The sequence below is a fragment of the Austrofundulus limnaeus genome, unplaced genomic scaffold, assembly GCF_001266775.1.
Source record: "Austrofundulus limnaeus strain Quisiro unplaced genomic scaffold, Austrofundulus_limnaeus-1.0 Scaffold35, whole genome shotgun sequence".
NCBI classification, from domain to species: domain Eukaryota; kingdom Metazoa; phylum Chordata; class Actinopteri; order Cyprinodontiformes; family Rivulidae; genus Austrofundulus; species Austrofundulus limnaeus.
Window position 1 is genome coordinate 977373 of NW_013952437.1, and position 15209 is coordinate 992581.

A 15209-nucleotide genomic window follows, 5' to 3' on the forward strand; every position below is an offset into this window, starting at 1 on the left:
AACATGTTCTTGCATGAGGCCCAATATTATTATCTTCTTGATCTCTCTGTTTTGAATTTATAAATGATTTTTGTAATAAATAGAACCGAATGAATCAGTTTCTATTCTGCTTTTTAATGACTAATTGTTGCTAATAAAATGGATAAGTGGGAGGCTTGTTCTGCTCGGCTGTAACTGGCTGCATCTTTTACAATTAGATATGAGATCACACACTCGCTTCACTGTGCTAGGTGGAAATTTATCTTGATTAGTTTTAAAATTAGGGAAGACAGAAACAAAATAAACTACAAAAAATGGTAGTCATTAGGTGCCAGCAGAGTGTTCCTCTCATCTTTCTTTTCCTGGCTTTTACTAAAAAAAATTTCTGACAAGATGTATCATATTAATAGATTTTTTTAAATTAGACTGAATTAAACAAATCCTGTTGGATTTAGAGCCAACCTTTAACAGTTCTGCCACCTCCAGCTGATGGTTTAGACTGAGCACAGCTGACATTTAAAGCGCAGTCCTCTTCGGTCTTGTTGTCTGTGAGATTTAAATATCTGACTCACTGTTTTAGAAACATTCTTCCCTCAAATGGGAACTATTTTTAAGGGTCCCTCATGTATTTTCTCTGCTCTCACTCTATGCCTTTTCTCTCTTTTCCCCCTTTTTTCTTTTTTAAAATGTTCTTTTTCTGCTTCACTCGCCAGGTTACTATTTTGAGATCCGTTCCATCTGTGCTATAAGGATTAACACCCAGGTGGGTTTGTCTGGTTCCTCTGACACAGCTGATTCCCTCCTCAGTCTTTTCAGTTCTCCTTGCTGCACTCATCCCCTCTCTGGAAACTCATCACAGCTCCTTCTCTTGGCACGTCCGTTCTCTCTGTTTCCTGATGATGATGATGATGATGATGATGATGGTTGTTTTGAAGCGGCGGACGGTCACGTTTTGTGTTTCTGCGTTTGCTCAGGAGTACCTGGACGTGCTGGGTCGCCCCATGGTTCTGGCAGGCACTGAGGCCAAGCAGGTTCAGTGGACTAATGTGTATCAGGATGCTTTGGTGAGACTCTGGAGGGATGAACACAGTGAAAAAGAATTAAATGCATTTTAGATTTTATTAATAAWTTTTTTTTTTTTTTTACAAAACAACAATCTTTGCAGGGTCTCGGCCTGGTCGTGACTGGAACTTTACCTGTTTTTAACCTCACCATGAATGGAAACTCACAAGTAGAGATGTTTTTATTATTTTTTTATTTTTTTTTTACTAAAAATGAGCTTGATTCTCTTAAACGTGGCAGTTCATTTGGGCTATTTTTTATAGTTTTCTTCATTGTTTTTCTAGAATCAGCTGATTTTAGGCGTCATGGGAGTGGACGTGCATCTCGACGAGATCAAACGACTCACGCCACGTTATAATGTATGCACATTTCTTCTTCATTTGTCTTGTTGACRTGTCCGTCAGAGCAGATCAACATGTTTTATTCTCTTTTTTGTGTGTGTGTCTGGAGCAGCTCGGAGCCAATGGATACATATTTGCAATCGATCCAAATGGATATCTGCTCCTTCATCCGAACCTTCAGCCAAAGGTGATTTGTTTAGCTCAAAAACAGCTGTTTACATGTTTCACTTTTTTTTTGCTGACATCTTTACTCCTCTCAGCTCGTCAACCTTCCTGAACCAGTGACGCTGGACTTCCTGGATGCGGAGGTGGAGGACAGCAACAAAGAGGAGGTGGAGTGGGAAATTTATTTCTAACCCTAATTTCAGATGGGTTTTGTTTGTTTGTGTGTTTTTAATTTAATCTGCCACACAGCATCAGTCCTCAGTGTCTGCTTTTTTAAAATTTGTAGCTGATAAGAACTGATTTGTGTTTTTACTGTTAGATTCGACGACAAATGATTGACGGAAGACCAGGTGAAATCCAGATCAAAACTTTTATCAAGTCTRTTGATGAGGTATGTTAATGTTTTAGGTCTTTCTCCTCAGTGTGGCTGTAGCTATCAGTGGTTCTTTATACAAACTTTCTTGTGTTCTTTTGATCAGCAGTTCTTTGGGTTTTATGGAGGTATTTCTTTGGACTTGTGCTCCTTTTTCTACGCACTATTTGCTGATCRGGATTAACTGATTAGGATTTTGATCTTGATTTATGTTTTTGTTTACTGACATGTCTGGTTTATCCCTTGAGTTTAGGAGCTTTTTTATGACTTAATCATATAAAAAACATGTTCCTGTGAAACTGTTCAGGTACTGGACAGAACGAGTGAAGTAAACAGCTGAAGAAAGACCTTCATGAAACCTGAAATATTGATCAAGACCTCTTTAAAAGATTCTTGTTAAAGATTACAAGAAAGCTTGTCTCCTTGTAAGCACAAGATAAAGTTTGATGCAGCTTCAATGAGTCAGTTGATGGAGTTTTGCCACCACTTGTCGTCAGTGCACACCATGTGTATTTTAAATAACTAATAAAACAAGCTGCCTACTCTGTTAAAACCTCTAAATCACTTCTGTAAAAAACAAAAAGTGTAGCTTTTGTTCCCAGAATGATCAAGATGTATTCCTGCATCTACATTCTCCTGATTTCACTTTTAAAATGAGGTTTTCATCCAGTTTATTTCAGATTTGACCTTTTTTTCCCTTGAGTTTCTGACTACGTCATTCCTATATGAACATATAATTGCAGCAATACATTGATGATGTATACAGAGGCTACACCTGGACTCCTATTAATGGGACGGATTACAGGTGAGCTTCATAAATCACTAACTAAGACATGAAGGAAAGAGATTTTCCACCTTCTGTGTTTCTTGACTTCCCTGATATGTCGCAGCCTCGGTCTGGTGTTGCCCCCCTACAACGAGTACTACATCCAGGCAGACCTGAGTGACGTGATGCTGCAGCTGCAGTGTGAGTACAGAGAGACGCCGTGTTCGGCCTCATGAACCAACAGAACCAGGAATTAAAAAGATCCATCTGCTACTCTGTGTCTGTGTTGCAGATATGCAGTCGTTGCTGCCCAGCTCCTTTGAATCATCGGGGCATGTGTTTCTAGCTCCAAGGTGACCATTTTTATCTGCTTTGATTTCATTTAAAACTTAAAAGGTACGCTTTCTTTTCTTTATTTTATWTTTTTGATTCACGCTTTTATCTGTGCAGGGAGTACTGCAAGAATCTGCAGCTTTCGGACAACAACACACAGTTTTTGCAGAACTTTCTCTCGCTCATGCTGCACATTTCTCCAGAGTCTGATGAATGTGAGTTCAGACAGGAGTAATTCACTCTGGTTTACCCTGCTGTAGACACAAAAATATGTGTTTTTTTTTTTTTGTTTTGTTTGTTTCTTTTTTAGGCGAACAAGGCCTCATCCACAACCTGATCCTGGATTCCCGGATTATCGGGCAGCTGGCCTCTCGTGTATGGAAGAATAAGGACCTGAATGCGTGAGTCAGTTTGTTATTAAAAAATAATAATAATAATAAATAAAAAAAACTCATAAATAAACAATTTTTTTTCATAGTAAAAAAAAATAAAGCTGACTTTTAAAAATGACAGGTATGGCTTCCTAGCTGTATTTGCATCCACGGATGGCGGAATCACACGAGTTTTTCCTAATCTGTGAGTGAGATTAGAACAATTTCACGTCTGACTCTGCAGATAAGAGGTTCTCCTCGATGACGGGTGTTTTCTGTTTGAACAGAGCTGCTGAGCTGTGGGATGAGGATCCTGAACCTTTTAATTCAAACTTCTACAGGCGGAGCCTCGACAATAAAGGCTACATGTTCAGACCACCTGTGAGATCCTGTAAGTAGTGGAGTGAATTCTCTCAGACAGTACTGGTTGTTTTAAGGGGGGGTGGGGGAGCTAAATGATGACACGGTAAGTCAGAAGGTTATTAAACATTTTTGGAGAGGAACCTTTTTTTTTAAATCTAATCAATTTTTTCATCCTCATCAGCTTTTGATGACCTCGACGCAGCAGAAAATGACACTGTTGGAATCCTTGTTAGTTCAGCTGTTGAGGTTAATTTAGGAGGGAAAYTGCTCAAACCTGCAGGTAAGAAAAGCACTAATGCAGAATTCAACATTTCGTTTCCCTTTTTTTTCATGTTGMCTTTCCTTCTCTCTTTTTGTTTTGTGTTTTGTGCCACAGTGGTTGGAGTGAAGCTGGACATGGAGGCATGGGTGGACAAGTTCAAAATCCTGGCCAGCAACGTGTCAGACAGTCGACAGGGTTCACACAGGGTAAAAGACAGCGTCATGAGGGGTTTTACACAATAATCACTGTTAAAACTTATAAAACTCTTATTTAATCCTCTTATATTTAACAGTGTGGACCATCCAGGAGCTGTGAGATGGACTGTGAAGTGAACACAGACGTAAGAAATTTTCTTCAATAACATTAAAGGCATACTGATCAGTGGTAATTTGTGACCTATCGGGATTAAATGGTGAAAAACAGTTAGTTTTGAGAGCTGCAACTGTTTGAAGATGGTTTTTATCTCAGCACAGCTGTTTGGTTTCTCTCATCAGACTTACTGTGCCTTATTTTCTGTAGGACCTCCTCTGTTATCTTATCGATGACGGTGGGTTCCTGGTTATGTCCAACCAGAGAGATCACTGGAAAAAGGTATGTTCTAAAGTTTTWAATGTGTATTTCAGAAGAGATGCCATATTTTATCCTCAGATTAAATGAAAAAATCGTGCTTCAGTTTTTGTAAATTCAGTTCGTTTGAACGGCTGTCCAAAGTTAAAAGAACAAATAACTGTCCATCCTGTCAGATTGGTCTCTTCTTTGGCGACGTGGACCCTTTCCTGATGCACGCTCTTTACAACAACTCCATCTTCACCCGCCGCCAGTCCTTTCACTACAAATCTGAATGTGAAGCAGTCAGCAGCAGCCAAACTGGGGCGGCGCCGAGAGGCATCTATGTGGTGAGAAACGACAACCTGCAGCCAGAGTTTCGATGATGGTTAAGCAGCGTCACCGTCTTTTTCTTTGTTTTACTGTTCTTTGTTTCTGCAGCCCTCCGTCGCTGATGTTCTGAGCCTGGCCTGGTGGACGTCCACGGTGGCATGGTGAGATTYCTCCTTTAAACCAGATTTTATTCTGTAAAGATCTGTGCACATCGATAAAGAGTTATGTTGATGTTTCCTGAATAAAGTCCAGTCTTTAACAAATGTCCTTTTATAAGGTCTGTGGTCCAGCAGCTTCTGTATAGACTGATCTATAACAGCTGGCTCTACCAAGGTTAGTCAATCACTGTGTGGACATGTATGATCGAAGTTTAATGGGGTTTAAAGCAATAGTTCAGATTACCTAAAGTGAGGTTCTGTGGAAAAGTTAAGAACAATTATCTTACCTGTTATAGAGGCTGCAGCTTTAACTTCAGTTTGGAGAAATGTATGTCTGAAGAGCTAACAGCTAGTCCAATGGGAGCCTGTACATCTGCAAACTGACATTAATTTACCAGTAATCTACATAGATTTCTATGGCAGGAGAAGCAGCAGCTGTAGCTCTTGAGGCACTTTCAGCTGGAATATTGTGACATTTCTGCCAAAATCACCAGGTGATGTAAAACTGACAGTTTTCCATGAAGTGATGTTGAATGAACCATTATGGAAGTTTTGAGGCTTGAGTTAATAATGAGTTTAATTGGTAACACACTTTTCATTAGCAAAAATCTCAACGTTTAAACACAGTAAATAAAACTAATAAGTAGTTTTAAAATGAGTGACTCACTGGTTTTGGCTCCACTTTAGCCGTTAGCTTGTCAACACAAAATGAAAAGGCTGTGTCTCCAAACTAAGCCTGTTCAAACAGCTAGTTAAAGCAAGTAAGACATTAATTTTTCATAACCTTTCAAAAAGAACCTCACTCTGAAAGATCTGCATTAAATGAAAGCACTCTTACRTCACCAAATCATGTTCTGAATCCATAAAAGCTTTCAGTCTAGTCAAGCACAATTATTGCGTTTGTAGATATGAAAAGGGAAAAATGGTTTCAGTCAATYAAAAGCAAACTACAACAAAAACGTCTAGATATTAAAAGCTGAAAGCTGTTTGTTTTTCAGACGACGTCCTTGTTGATGGCTTTGAGACAAAAGTAAGCAGCTGCGTGACCATCCACAGCCAGTTTTATTTCACCAACACCACCAACTCCTACAACATGCTGCAGGACTGTGGGAACTGCTCACGGTACGTGCTCTTTGTTTCTCAAGCGTCAGCAAAGTAGGTTAGACTGTGCRTAATGTTAGCACTTTCAGACCTGCRCCGTCTAATATGAAGGCCTGTTCACCATCCATCACTGTCTCCCCTCAGGCTGTTCCACGCAAAGAGGATAGAAAACACCAATCTGCTTTTTGTGGTGGCCGAGACGCTGCCCTGCAGCTCCTGTGAGATTGAAAGTCTGACCCAGGTCAAAAAGGAGTGTATCCTGTCTGTGCATGTGCGCACACACACACACATATTTAGGTGTTGTCATTTGTGCTACTCTGTCATGTGTGTTCGCTGCTAACCTTTCTTTAACTAGAGACAAACAGTTCAGGAGGAAAATCCATGTGAAGTTCTGAGTAACGCACGATATCGTAAAGGCCCGACTTCCTGCTTTGATTACAGTGCCTTAGTAAGTCCAAACACAATAAGTAAGAATTATACTTTTAAAGGTGTAAATCAGCAGCTTCATCACAATATGATACTATATTGATTTGTTTGAATGAGGTTATGATGTTTCTCGATCACAAAGTCTGTCATTACATGATTTCACTTCACAAGTCTGCGATTGATATGATGCAATAACATGCGGCCATCTAACACAATCATTGTATTAGATGGCTGTATGTCATCAATCTATTTGTTTATGTATTTAAAGGATCCATCATAGCAGAAACTATTCTCCCTGTGGTCCACACCAGCAAAACATTTGAAAAAAATTCAATGATCACAACATAAAATCTCAACTGAATACATAACAGCTCATAACTCACAGTTCTAATCAGAACTCATCATTCAAATTATTGTTATTTTATGATTAATATATTTTTTTAAGATTCTTTTTAAATCTATCATGATAATCAATTAATGTTATTTTAGATGGCAACATATTCCAATAAAAATGGCTTCATATAACTGTTTTTAGTGCATTAGTTCTGTGCACAGGTAGCGTAAAAGTAACAACAGAGGCTTGTCATCCATTAAAACCATGTTTGTTAGAGGTGGGTAATAACTGTGAAAAAAGGCCAAAAGTTTTATGAAAAATCCAGATTTTATGTAAAAAGAGAAGAAGGTTGCATACAAGTCTGTTATTGACCTTCATCCATGACAGGCCTTAATGCATGAAATTAACATTAGTTCTAAAATTACATAAACAGTTCTAATCTTTCAGCTTTATTTTGAAATATCTGCAGTTCACCCAGATGCATAAAACCAAACCGCTGAATGGTAGTCAAGGTGATACAAAACTATAGACTGCAATACCCATTTTCTTATTCTAGGAGACATAAAATGGGCATTACATCAAATTACTGAAACCATTTTACTCATTTTAGTCACAATATTGTATTGATCCACATCGGTGGATTTGATATTTTCATTTTGCCTTGATTTAATYGAATCATTAATTATTTAATCCAATCTACTTGTACTTTAATGCATTTGCTGTCTATTAAAGACACAACACAGTTACAAAACAGTTTTACTGATTTTAAAAGACTCTATGTGCTTTTAGTGTTTCTGACAGTTTTATATTTTAAAGAGGTTGCTTGTAATTAGATGTTTTTGTGTGTGTAAAAAAGGCAGCACTCAGTAGAGGTAATTAAGTCAGACCCATGTTGCCCAAGTTTGAGTCATATTCTATTTAAAAAATACAATTTTACATTGTTAAAAAGAGACTGAATCTGTGCTAAAAATGTCACGAGTTCTTTGTTTAAACAATGCGAACCTGTTCAGAAGGATGTGTTTTGTGTTTAGGTCAGGAGAGGAGGATTTATTGTTCTCTCTCTCTCTCTTTGCAGGAAAACACGTCAGAGTGTGGCGGGGGTCATTCTCTGCAGTCCTCTGTAGGAGTCCTACTCTCCATTCAGCTCATTCTGCACCTCTTTCATCTCCCACCCGAACAAACTCTCTGACATTTTCCATCTCATCGGATTTAGGCTCGGATCTACTGAAGGTCAGATCAAACGGCGACTGAGACGTTTTTTTTTCCYTTTTTTTTTTCTCCTACCTGCTAACAACTCACCGTGCAGCACACTTTGAAAGAAAACTCTGGGTCAGCATCAAGTGCGTTTGTTTTGTTCTGTTTGCCTCATTGCTTATACTTTTATCAGTTTCCCAGGGCTGGAGTACAAAAGGAAAGAGAGTGTGTCTGCATGCAGCTGGACAAGTTTATTTGATTCTCACGTGGGCACAGTTACATTTTTCATTCAAAAATAAGAGGCAGCAGCCAAAATGTATTTTAAAGAGGTCAATGAATAATYAATCAGCAAAAACAGACACAAACAGGTGAAATTACTTTGTGTTTATTTATGAGAAGTCCCACTGCTGGAGGATGCTACATCACAAAGCTGCATTTTTAGTCTTTATTAAAAACACAATTAAAGGTGAAGGTCATTTCGTATAATTTTCTATGTATTTGTGTCTTTTGTTTGTTTTATATGTAGGCTTCGGCATTTTCACCAGCAAATATTTAAATAAATATAAAAAGGTTTAGAGCTACTCCCCCCATGATGCTGTTTTTTTTTTTTTTTTTTTTGCTGTTTTTGTTTGTTTAAAATGAGTCCTATGACATTTAARAAGTTTCAGAGCTGTATAAATTAACTGAGTGTGCGCACAGACACATCCTCTGTCCTTTGGGCTCTTTAACACGTGTTCAGTTCTTATATATTAATTTGCTTTTATTTGGAGCTCAAACCAGTCCAATAAATTAATATAGTATAACAGCCAGAAGTGTTTTTTTATAACCGCTCTCATTTATATTCATGGGTTGGTTTAAGAATCTGAGGGTGCAAAATGTAGAGCAAAAACAACACAAGTTTACATTATTAAAACAAAAGACAAAAGACAGATTATAATTTTATTTATCGACCAAAATTACTGCCACTGATAAATAATCTCATGATATTGCTAAAGTAAATTGTAACAACAATACAAACTAAATTTGATGAAATTTGTGGTAATTACTTGCATTAGTAAATTAATTTTTGTGCAAAATATCATTCTCTTCAACACAGTTTGTTAGTGAATTATCCAGGTTCTCTCTCTGCCTTCAGCAGGTTTTTATTCAAATTAAATCCTGCACTTCGTTGCAAAGTTGTTTCAAAACAGCACAATCCTGAAAGAAGTGATAGGTGGTGTGTTTTCTCTAACCAGGCCATGACCCTCTGTGTGTTTTAGCCAGCAGAAAGACTGGCCAACAAAAACACATTAATGTTTACGTGCAAAACGCTCTGAACCTAATTAAATGTCACAACTCCTTTGTATCAGTTTTATTTCACATCTGCGTTTCCAGCTGTTCCTACACGACGGTAGATCTGAGCCTTAACCTCATCCTCACTCCAGTGTCTTTTAGTCCACTCCTGACTTTTGGCCACGACCGTTTCAGTGTTGTTTTGTGTGTCAGACATGAACGGACCCTGACCGACCTCCCTCTGCTCTCTAAAGCATGTGTTTGTCTTTAAATCCCACAAGATTTTATAYGGAAAGAACAAGTTCATTTTTATCCCTAAAGCTATTTTTCTGTGGACGTTTTGACACACAAGATCAGATCGAGAAGAGCCAACAGGAAGAAACCTGACTTTGTATGACACAAATCACTGAACAAACRTCTACTGTATGTGTTTCGTTGTGGTTATTAGCATTTGGATTTGCTAAAATGCTTCCACAGCTGCTTGGTGTGATTTTTCAAAGTGCTTCCAGTCCAGTTARATGTTGTCAAAGCAGGTCAGATCAACAAATGACTGATTTTGTAACCTAGTTATGCATCTRTATGAGCTACAACATTTAGCAGCAAAGGAAAACATTATTTGCAATTATAGATTGGAAACTTTCTTTGAGCATTAAGTATTTCTCTAATGCAGAGTAACTTTCATTCTGTTACTGATAGAGCTTGAAAGCACAAAAAAAACAGCCGTTTGATTGACGTTAAGCTCGTCACCGTATTTTTGTAACCTACATTGCCAAAAAGTTGTCAAATTGGGATTTATGCACTTAWGTATGCTTCTGTATGAGGAATGTAGCTTTTTAGACAGCTTTTGGCGTTATGAAAATGTTGTCAATATGCTGTACTTTGTGTTCAAACTGCTCCCCGGATTCACCTGTAGGTGGTGATTCACTGTGACAGAGTTTCTGTTTCAGTGTGTCACTCCAACGCTATTTCTCTTTCTAMACTTTGTTTTTAACAAAAGTAACGAGTGTTGCTTTGAGAAATGATGTTGAAGTCCACRACACAACACTCAGAAGCTTTCATTGTTCAGCAGATGAATGTAAGGATATCGTTCTCCAACATGGAGATCAAGTCCTCAAATACTAACAGTTTGTTGAACACAGTGTCAGGGATGGGGAACTGGTGGCTCCAGGGCCACATATGGCCACTGGTTACTTCTGACGGGCCTATTGACCAATATTACTTATTACTTTTACTTTAATTACTACTGTTACWTGAGCTTAAAGAAGTACTCAAAACAGCTCTTAAAATATGTTTTGAAAATTACAAAAATGTGTAAAAGTGGCACTGAATTGGTTGTTATAACAAAGTTTGCCATTAGATGGCGCCAACGCAGAAGGCACCTCATGCACACGTCTGCTCTGTGAGGGTAAGTGTGCAACACTGTGGCCCTCTGGTAGTGTCATCAAATAATTGTGGCCCCCTCCATCATTTAAGTGGCCCATCCCTGCTACATGTTTTAAAGGAGCGGTAAAAGTTGCAAACAGGAAGTTGAAGCGCACATAATGAAATCCAGAAACAGACCTCTYACAGTGAATCATTAGTTCTTGTATTTCCATGTTATTTAATCTGGCTTCTGACTTAAAGGGGGATAAGTAAACGTTTTAAAGAAAATATTTGTAAACTGATGTTTTTTTCTCTGTCTGCCTGGTGTTCCACCCTGCAGTGCCTTGCTGCACTCATTGTTTTTGGATTACAGGAGCATTTTGGATCTTAGACACGTGGGACGATCGTCCTGCAGGTTGTCTCTTGGACTCGCAGAGCTGTGACTCTGAAAGGACTCCTCAGTCAGAGGATGACAAAAGGATTTTTTCAAGGAGTACGGCTGTGAAAGAGCACAGCAGATGCGTTGAGTAGCAGGCGTCTCCTCCTGCCTTCTGATGAACAAAATCCAGCCTTGCTGCCGTCCTGCKTTTTGTTTCTGCTCTGTGGCTTCCGGCTCAAAATGCAGGACAGATTTTTACTCCCGTCTGGAAAAACACACTGAGCTTCTCAGTTAGGACTGAATGAATGTTGATTTACACTTTACCTGCTGTTGTGTTCCTCTCGAGTACCTGAGCATGGCGGGGGACCTTGAGGACAAAGACTTTTAGCACAAACAAGACCTGCAGTATGTACTTTTTTTTTTTTTGTATCAATGAAACAACACTGTTGGAATCTTAAGAATGAGATTTTGAGGAACTTTTCATAGGCTGCAGAAGAACACTTTGCCATTGCTGGGGTCAGTGTTGTGTATTTTTTTTTATTTATTCATTTATTTTTTGTTTCAAATGACTGCTATTTATTTGCATGATATTTTGAACATGTGTGTACATAATCTGATGAGTAGTTTACATTCCTGCTCTGCATTCAGGAATACTGCACGCGAAGTGGCGGCTGCAAACAAAGCTGAAAGTTTGACTTCAGTGAAGCCCAYGTTTGTTTGACTTTAGGTCTTTTTGCAGCAAGGGAACGCACAAAGAAGTTTCGAGTTGTGAGCAACATACTGCCTGAATAAATCTCTCTTTTATTTAGGAAAAAAATTCAAATCGATACAAAACTAGGAAATTATTTATCCGTCTAAAGGCTGTTTATCAAATMAATACGTCAGTGGCAAATGTTGGGACAACCTTTTTCTTCATTTATGAGAAATGTATTGCTTTTGTCCCTAATTTACACATTATTTTATGTTGGTTTGATTGAATATTGTGGTTGATATTTGTGTTTTCAAACAGGAACTGAATGTATTTGGATGCTTGTGAGAACACATGAYGCAGTTTACAAGAAAAACAGCCCAAACATTGAAAAGTGATCAGTATATATTGTTTGTCTCTGAATGTTTTTTGCTGTAAGTTTGCTTTTCATTTTGCCGATAACGTTGTTTACTCTGGAACGTTTGCTCTCTCTGTGCCAGTCTCCARCGCCACTTCATTTTGTACAGATGCCGTGAAGCAGAAGACGAAGGCGAAATTTGTAAAGATTTTGTCAGTCTCATTATGAAATGGATATTTAAATGTTTATATCTTTGGTGATTAAAGGCTATTGATATTTTTCACTTCAGCTCTGAATGGTTGTTGTTTTTAAACCTCTTTGTTTTCTAATCCTTTTACGATAACACATTTCAATGATCTARTTTGATATTTTGGGAATTTACTGGCACTAAATTTACAATCCGTTGAAGTAAAAGTGAAACATTTCTTGGAATCCTTACCACATTCTGAGAGAAGCTCCTTTTTTAAATTCCTCTAAAGCAGGGGTGTCCAAACTTTTTTTASTGAGRGCCAAACACAGAAAAATAAACAAAGGGYCGGGCCACACACTAGAAGTGACATATCGATACATCAATAATGTGTGTATTTCTAACTCACCTATGTGAAGAACATTGCACTCAGTGGGAACAGTGCTGCTGTCCTTTGGATTGAAGGATGGCTGACATGAACTCAWAGTCCAACTGTGCAAATGGTCTAATAGTGTTTGTTTAGTATTGGGCATGTCACTGTGGTTAGGCTTCGCATGGGTTCTGGGTGGGGGGGGGGATAAAGTTGTATTGAGGGGGTTTTAAGGTCAAGTGATGGGTTGGTTAACTGTCCTTCACACCATTTTCTGTAAAATAATGAAAACATAAATGGATYAGTTTTACTGTAATAATGAGATACATTCATACATCAATAATGTGTGTATTTCAAATTCACCACAAGCTTTGTCTCCCAGCTGAAGTTTCAAGTTAGCCGACAAGTCCTCAATTCTCCGCACCACCGTATTTCTGGATGAGCTCACATTGTTGAAATCAGGCACTTTTTCTGGGCACATTATTTCTGTGACTTTGATGAGATGCTGCTTTATGAAATCACCGTCAGAAAACGGTTTGCCGTGCTGTGCGATAAGTTTAGCAACTTCATAAGTTGCTGTTGTGGCATTTCCCTGCATTTTGTTAGCACGAAAAAAACTGCTGTTGAGCTTGCAGGCTAGCTGCCATTTGCTTGACTTTCTGTGTTCGTTCGGCACCTGTGTATGAGGTGTAGCTCTGATGTTTGGTCTCATAATGCCAACGGACATTATCTTCTTTCATCACAGCTACATCTTCATTGCAAATCAAACATACAGACTTTCCTTTGATTTCTTTGAAAAAATACTCATTTTCCCACGTGTTTGAAATCTCCTACACTCACTTGCTATTTTTCGCCATTTTCGCCGCCATTTCCGGAGACTCAAATGGAACTCACCGCCATTTCTGGAGACTCAAACTAAACACAGTGTCGCAGTCACAAAAAGGTTCTTCTCTTCTCCTCTCCTCTATAATTTCATTTCTGTGGCTGGCTCCATCCAGTGTTGAAATTGAGAAGTGCAACAGAGTTGAGCTGAAGCTTCTTGTGCGTAGTAACCCTTGGCTGCAGACCGCAGTATGGGGCGGGGTCGGATAACAGGCGGGGTCGGACGTCTGACCCCTCCCTCAACTCTAAAATTAACCAACCCCTGATGCTAAATACTAAAATTAGCCATGCCCAATTTTTTCAGCCTCCTATTAAACTTCCCTACAAGCCATGACCACACCCATTGGACGTCCGACCCYGTCTAGTATCCTAATCCGCAGTCTGCAGCCGGGAGTACGTGCTTGCGCGGGCCGTATGTGACTGACTCCATCTAGTGTTGAAACTGTGAAGTGCAACAGAGTTGAGCTCAAACTTCTTGTGCGGGCCATATTCAGTTATACAGTATTTTCAGAATTTGCTACGGGCCAATAAAAACTGGACCACGGGACGCAGTTGGCCCACGGGCCGTAGTTTGGACACCCTAGCTCTAGAGAGACAATCAGATGCTGTGATTAAACTGGACCTGAGTAGAAACCAAACAGTGACGCTGCTTATTTGCCATCTGCTCCCTCAGTCATTAATTAGGCTGAGGTCCTCATTGGAAAGATGATAGCTCTTTGACTTTAAAAGTTCAGGAAGGGACAAGGTGTCCACTTCAGTGACTCCATGAACCAAGTCTTGGCATGTCTCAGTAGTTTAGGTTGAATAGTAGTGTTGTAGTACTTGAAACCGGTCTTGGTCTTAAGACCGGTCTCAAGACCACTTTTTGATGGTCTTGGTTTTGTCTCGGACTCGGCTGCATTTGTACTCGGTCTTGTCTCGGTCTCGGACATTGAGGACTCTGAATTTTATTTCAAGACCAGTCAAGACCACAGCTGTGAAAATATCACTAAACAGCCAGATTACTGGCAAATTTATTTGTTAACATTCTTGCTTTCATTGGATTTAAAATGTTTCTACTGATTCAAATCCAAACCTGACTCATTGCTATTTGCGTGTTTTGTTACCGGCTGTTACCCATCCCCACTCTCTTCACTCGCACACAGCACTTCAGGAAAGTAAGCAGTTGTTCTCTGGGAGCGGTAAAAGATGTCTTCAGAATTTTAAGTATAAAATTTGGCTACATTATTCATAAATAATATCATTGTAAAACAACAACAACAACCAGGAGAAACCATACAGCAACTTGTAAATTCGGCAGTGCTTCGCTTTCAGAGACGATGATGACAACTTTAAACTTTCATCGTCACTAACATTAACAATCTGCCTCTGTAGCAAAATTCATTCCTCTGCTCTCAAACAAAGGTTTTGTCAGGATTAGCCCTACATATTAAGTTAGATGCAGTGGGGAGAAAAAGTAGTCAGCACCAATAGTTCAAGTTCACTCACCTAAAACGATGAGAGAGGCCTGTAAATGACATCATACTTAGACCTCAACTATGAGATCTAAATACCACCCCCCACTCCTACACACACACACACACACACACACACACACACACACA

The 15209-nt window shown here is 39.0% G+C and overlaps 1 protein-coding gene across 1 annotated transcript in view; it reads left to right on the top strand.

The window, feature by feature from the left end:
* LOC106516038 (voltage-dependent calcium channel subunit alpha-2/delta-2) overlaps positions 1 to 12449 on the top strand; it is a 40326-nt gene extending 27877 nt beyond the window's left edge. Inside the window, exons 14-38 of the mRNA XM_014006197.1 lie at positions 693 to 742; positions 954 to 1043; positions 1145 to 1210; positions 1326 to 1400; positions 1495 to 1569; positions 1643 to 1714; positions 1867 to 1938; positions 2664 to 2725; positions 2811 to 2887; positions 2979 to 3039; positions 3137 to 3234; positions 3330 to 3420; positions 3533 to 3595; positions 3678 to 3781; positions 3935 to 4033; positions 4130 to 4221; positions 4308 to 4355; positions 4535 to 4606; positions 4759 to 4911; positions 5003 to 5055; positions 5172 to 5227; positions 6051 to 6174; positions 6298 to 6407; positions 6519 to 6601; positions 7989 to 12449. Coding sequence (XP_013861651.1) covers positions 693 to 742; positions 954 to 1043; positions 1145 to 1210; positions 1326 to 1400; positions 1495 to 1569; positions 1643 to 1714; positions 1867 to 1938; positions 2664 to 2725; positions 2811 to 2887; positions 2979 to 3039; positions 3137 to 3234; positions 3330 to 3420; positions 3533 to 3595; positions 3678 to 3781; positions 3935 to 4033; positions 4130 to 4221; positions 4308 to 4355; positions 4535 to 4606; positions 4759 to 4911; positions 5003 to 5055; positions 5172 to 5227; positions 6051 to 6174; positions 6298 to 6407; positions 6519 to 6601; positions 7989 to 8102 — 2060 coding nt within the window. The 3' untranslated portion in view covers positions 8103 to 12449. The remainder of the gene's footprint in view (positions 1 to 692; positions 743 to 953; positions 1044 to 1144; positions 1211 to 1325; positions 1401 to 1494; positions 1570 to 1642; positions 1715 to 1866; positions 1939 to 2663; positions 2726 to 2810; positions 2888 to 2978; positions 3040 to 3136; positions 3235 to 3329; positions 3421 to 3532; positions 3596 to 3677; positions 3782 to 3934; positions 4034 to 4129; positions 4222 to 4307; positions 4356 to 4534; positions 4607 to 4758; positions 4912 to 5002; positions 5056 to 5171; positions 5228 to 6050; positions 6175 to 6297; positions 6408 to 6518; positions 6602 to 7988) is intronic.
* The last annotated feature ends 2760 nt before the right edge of the window (positions 12450 to 15209 follow it).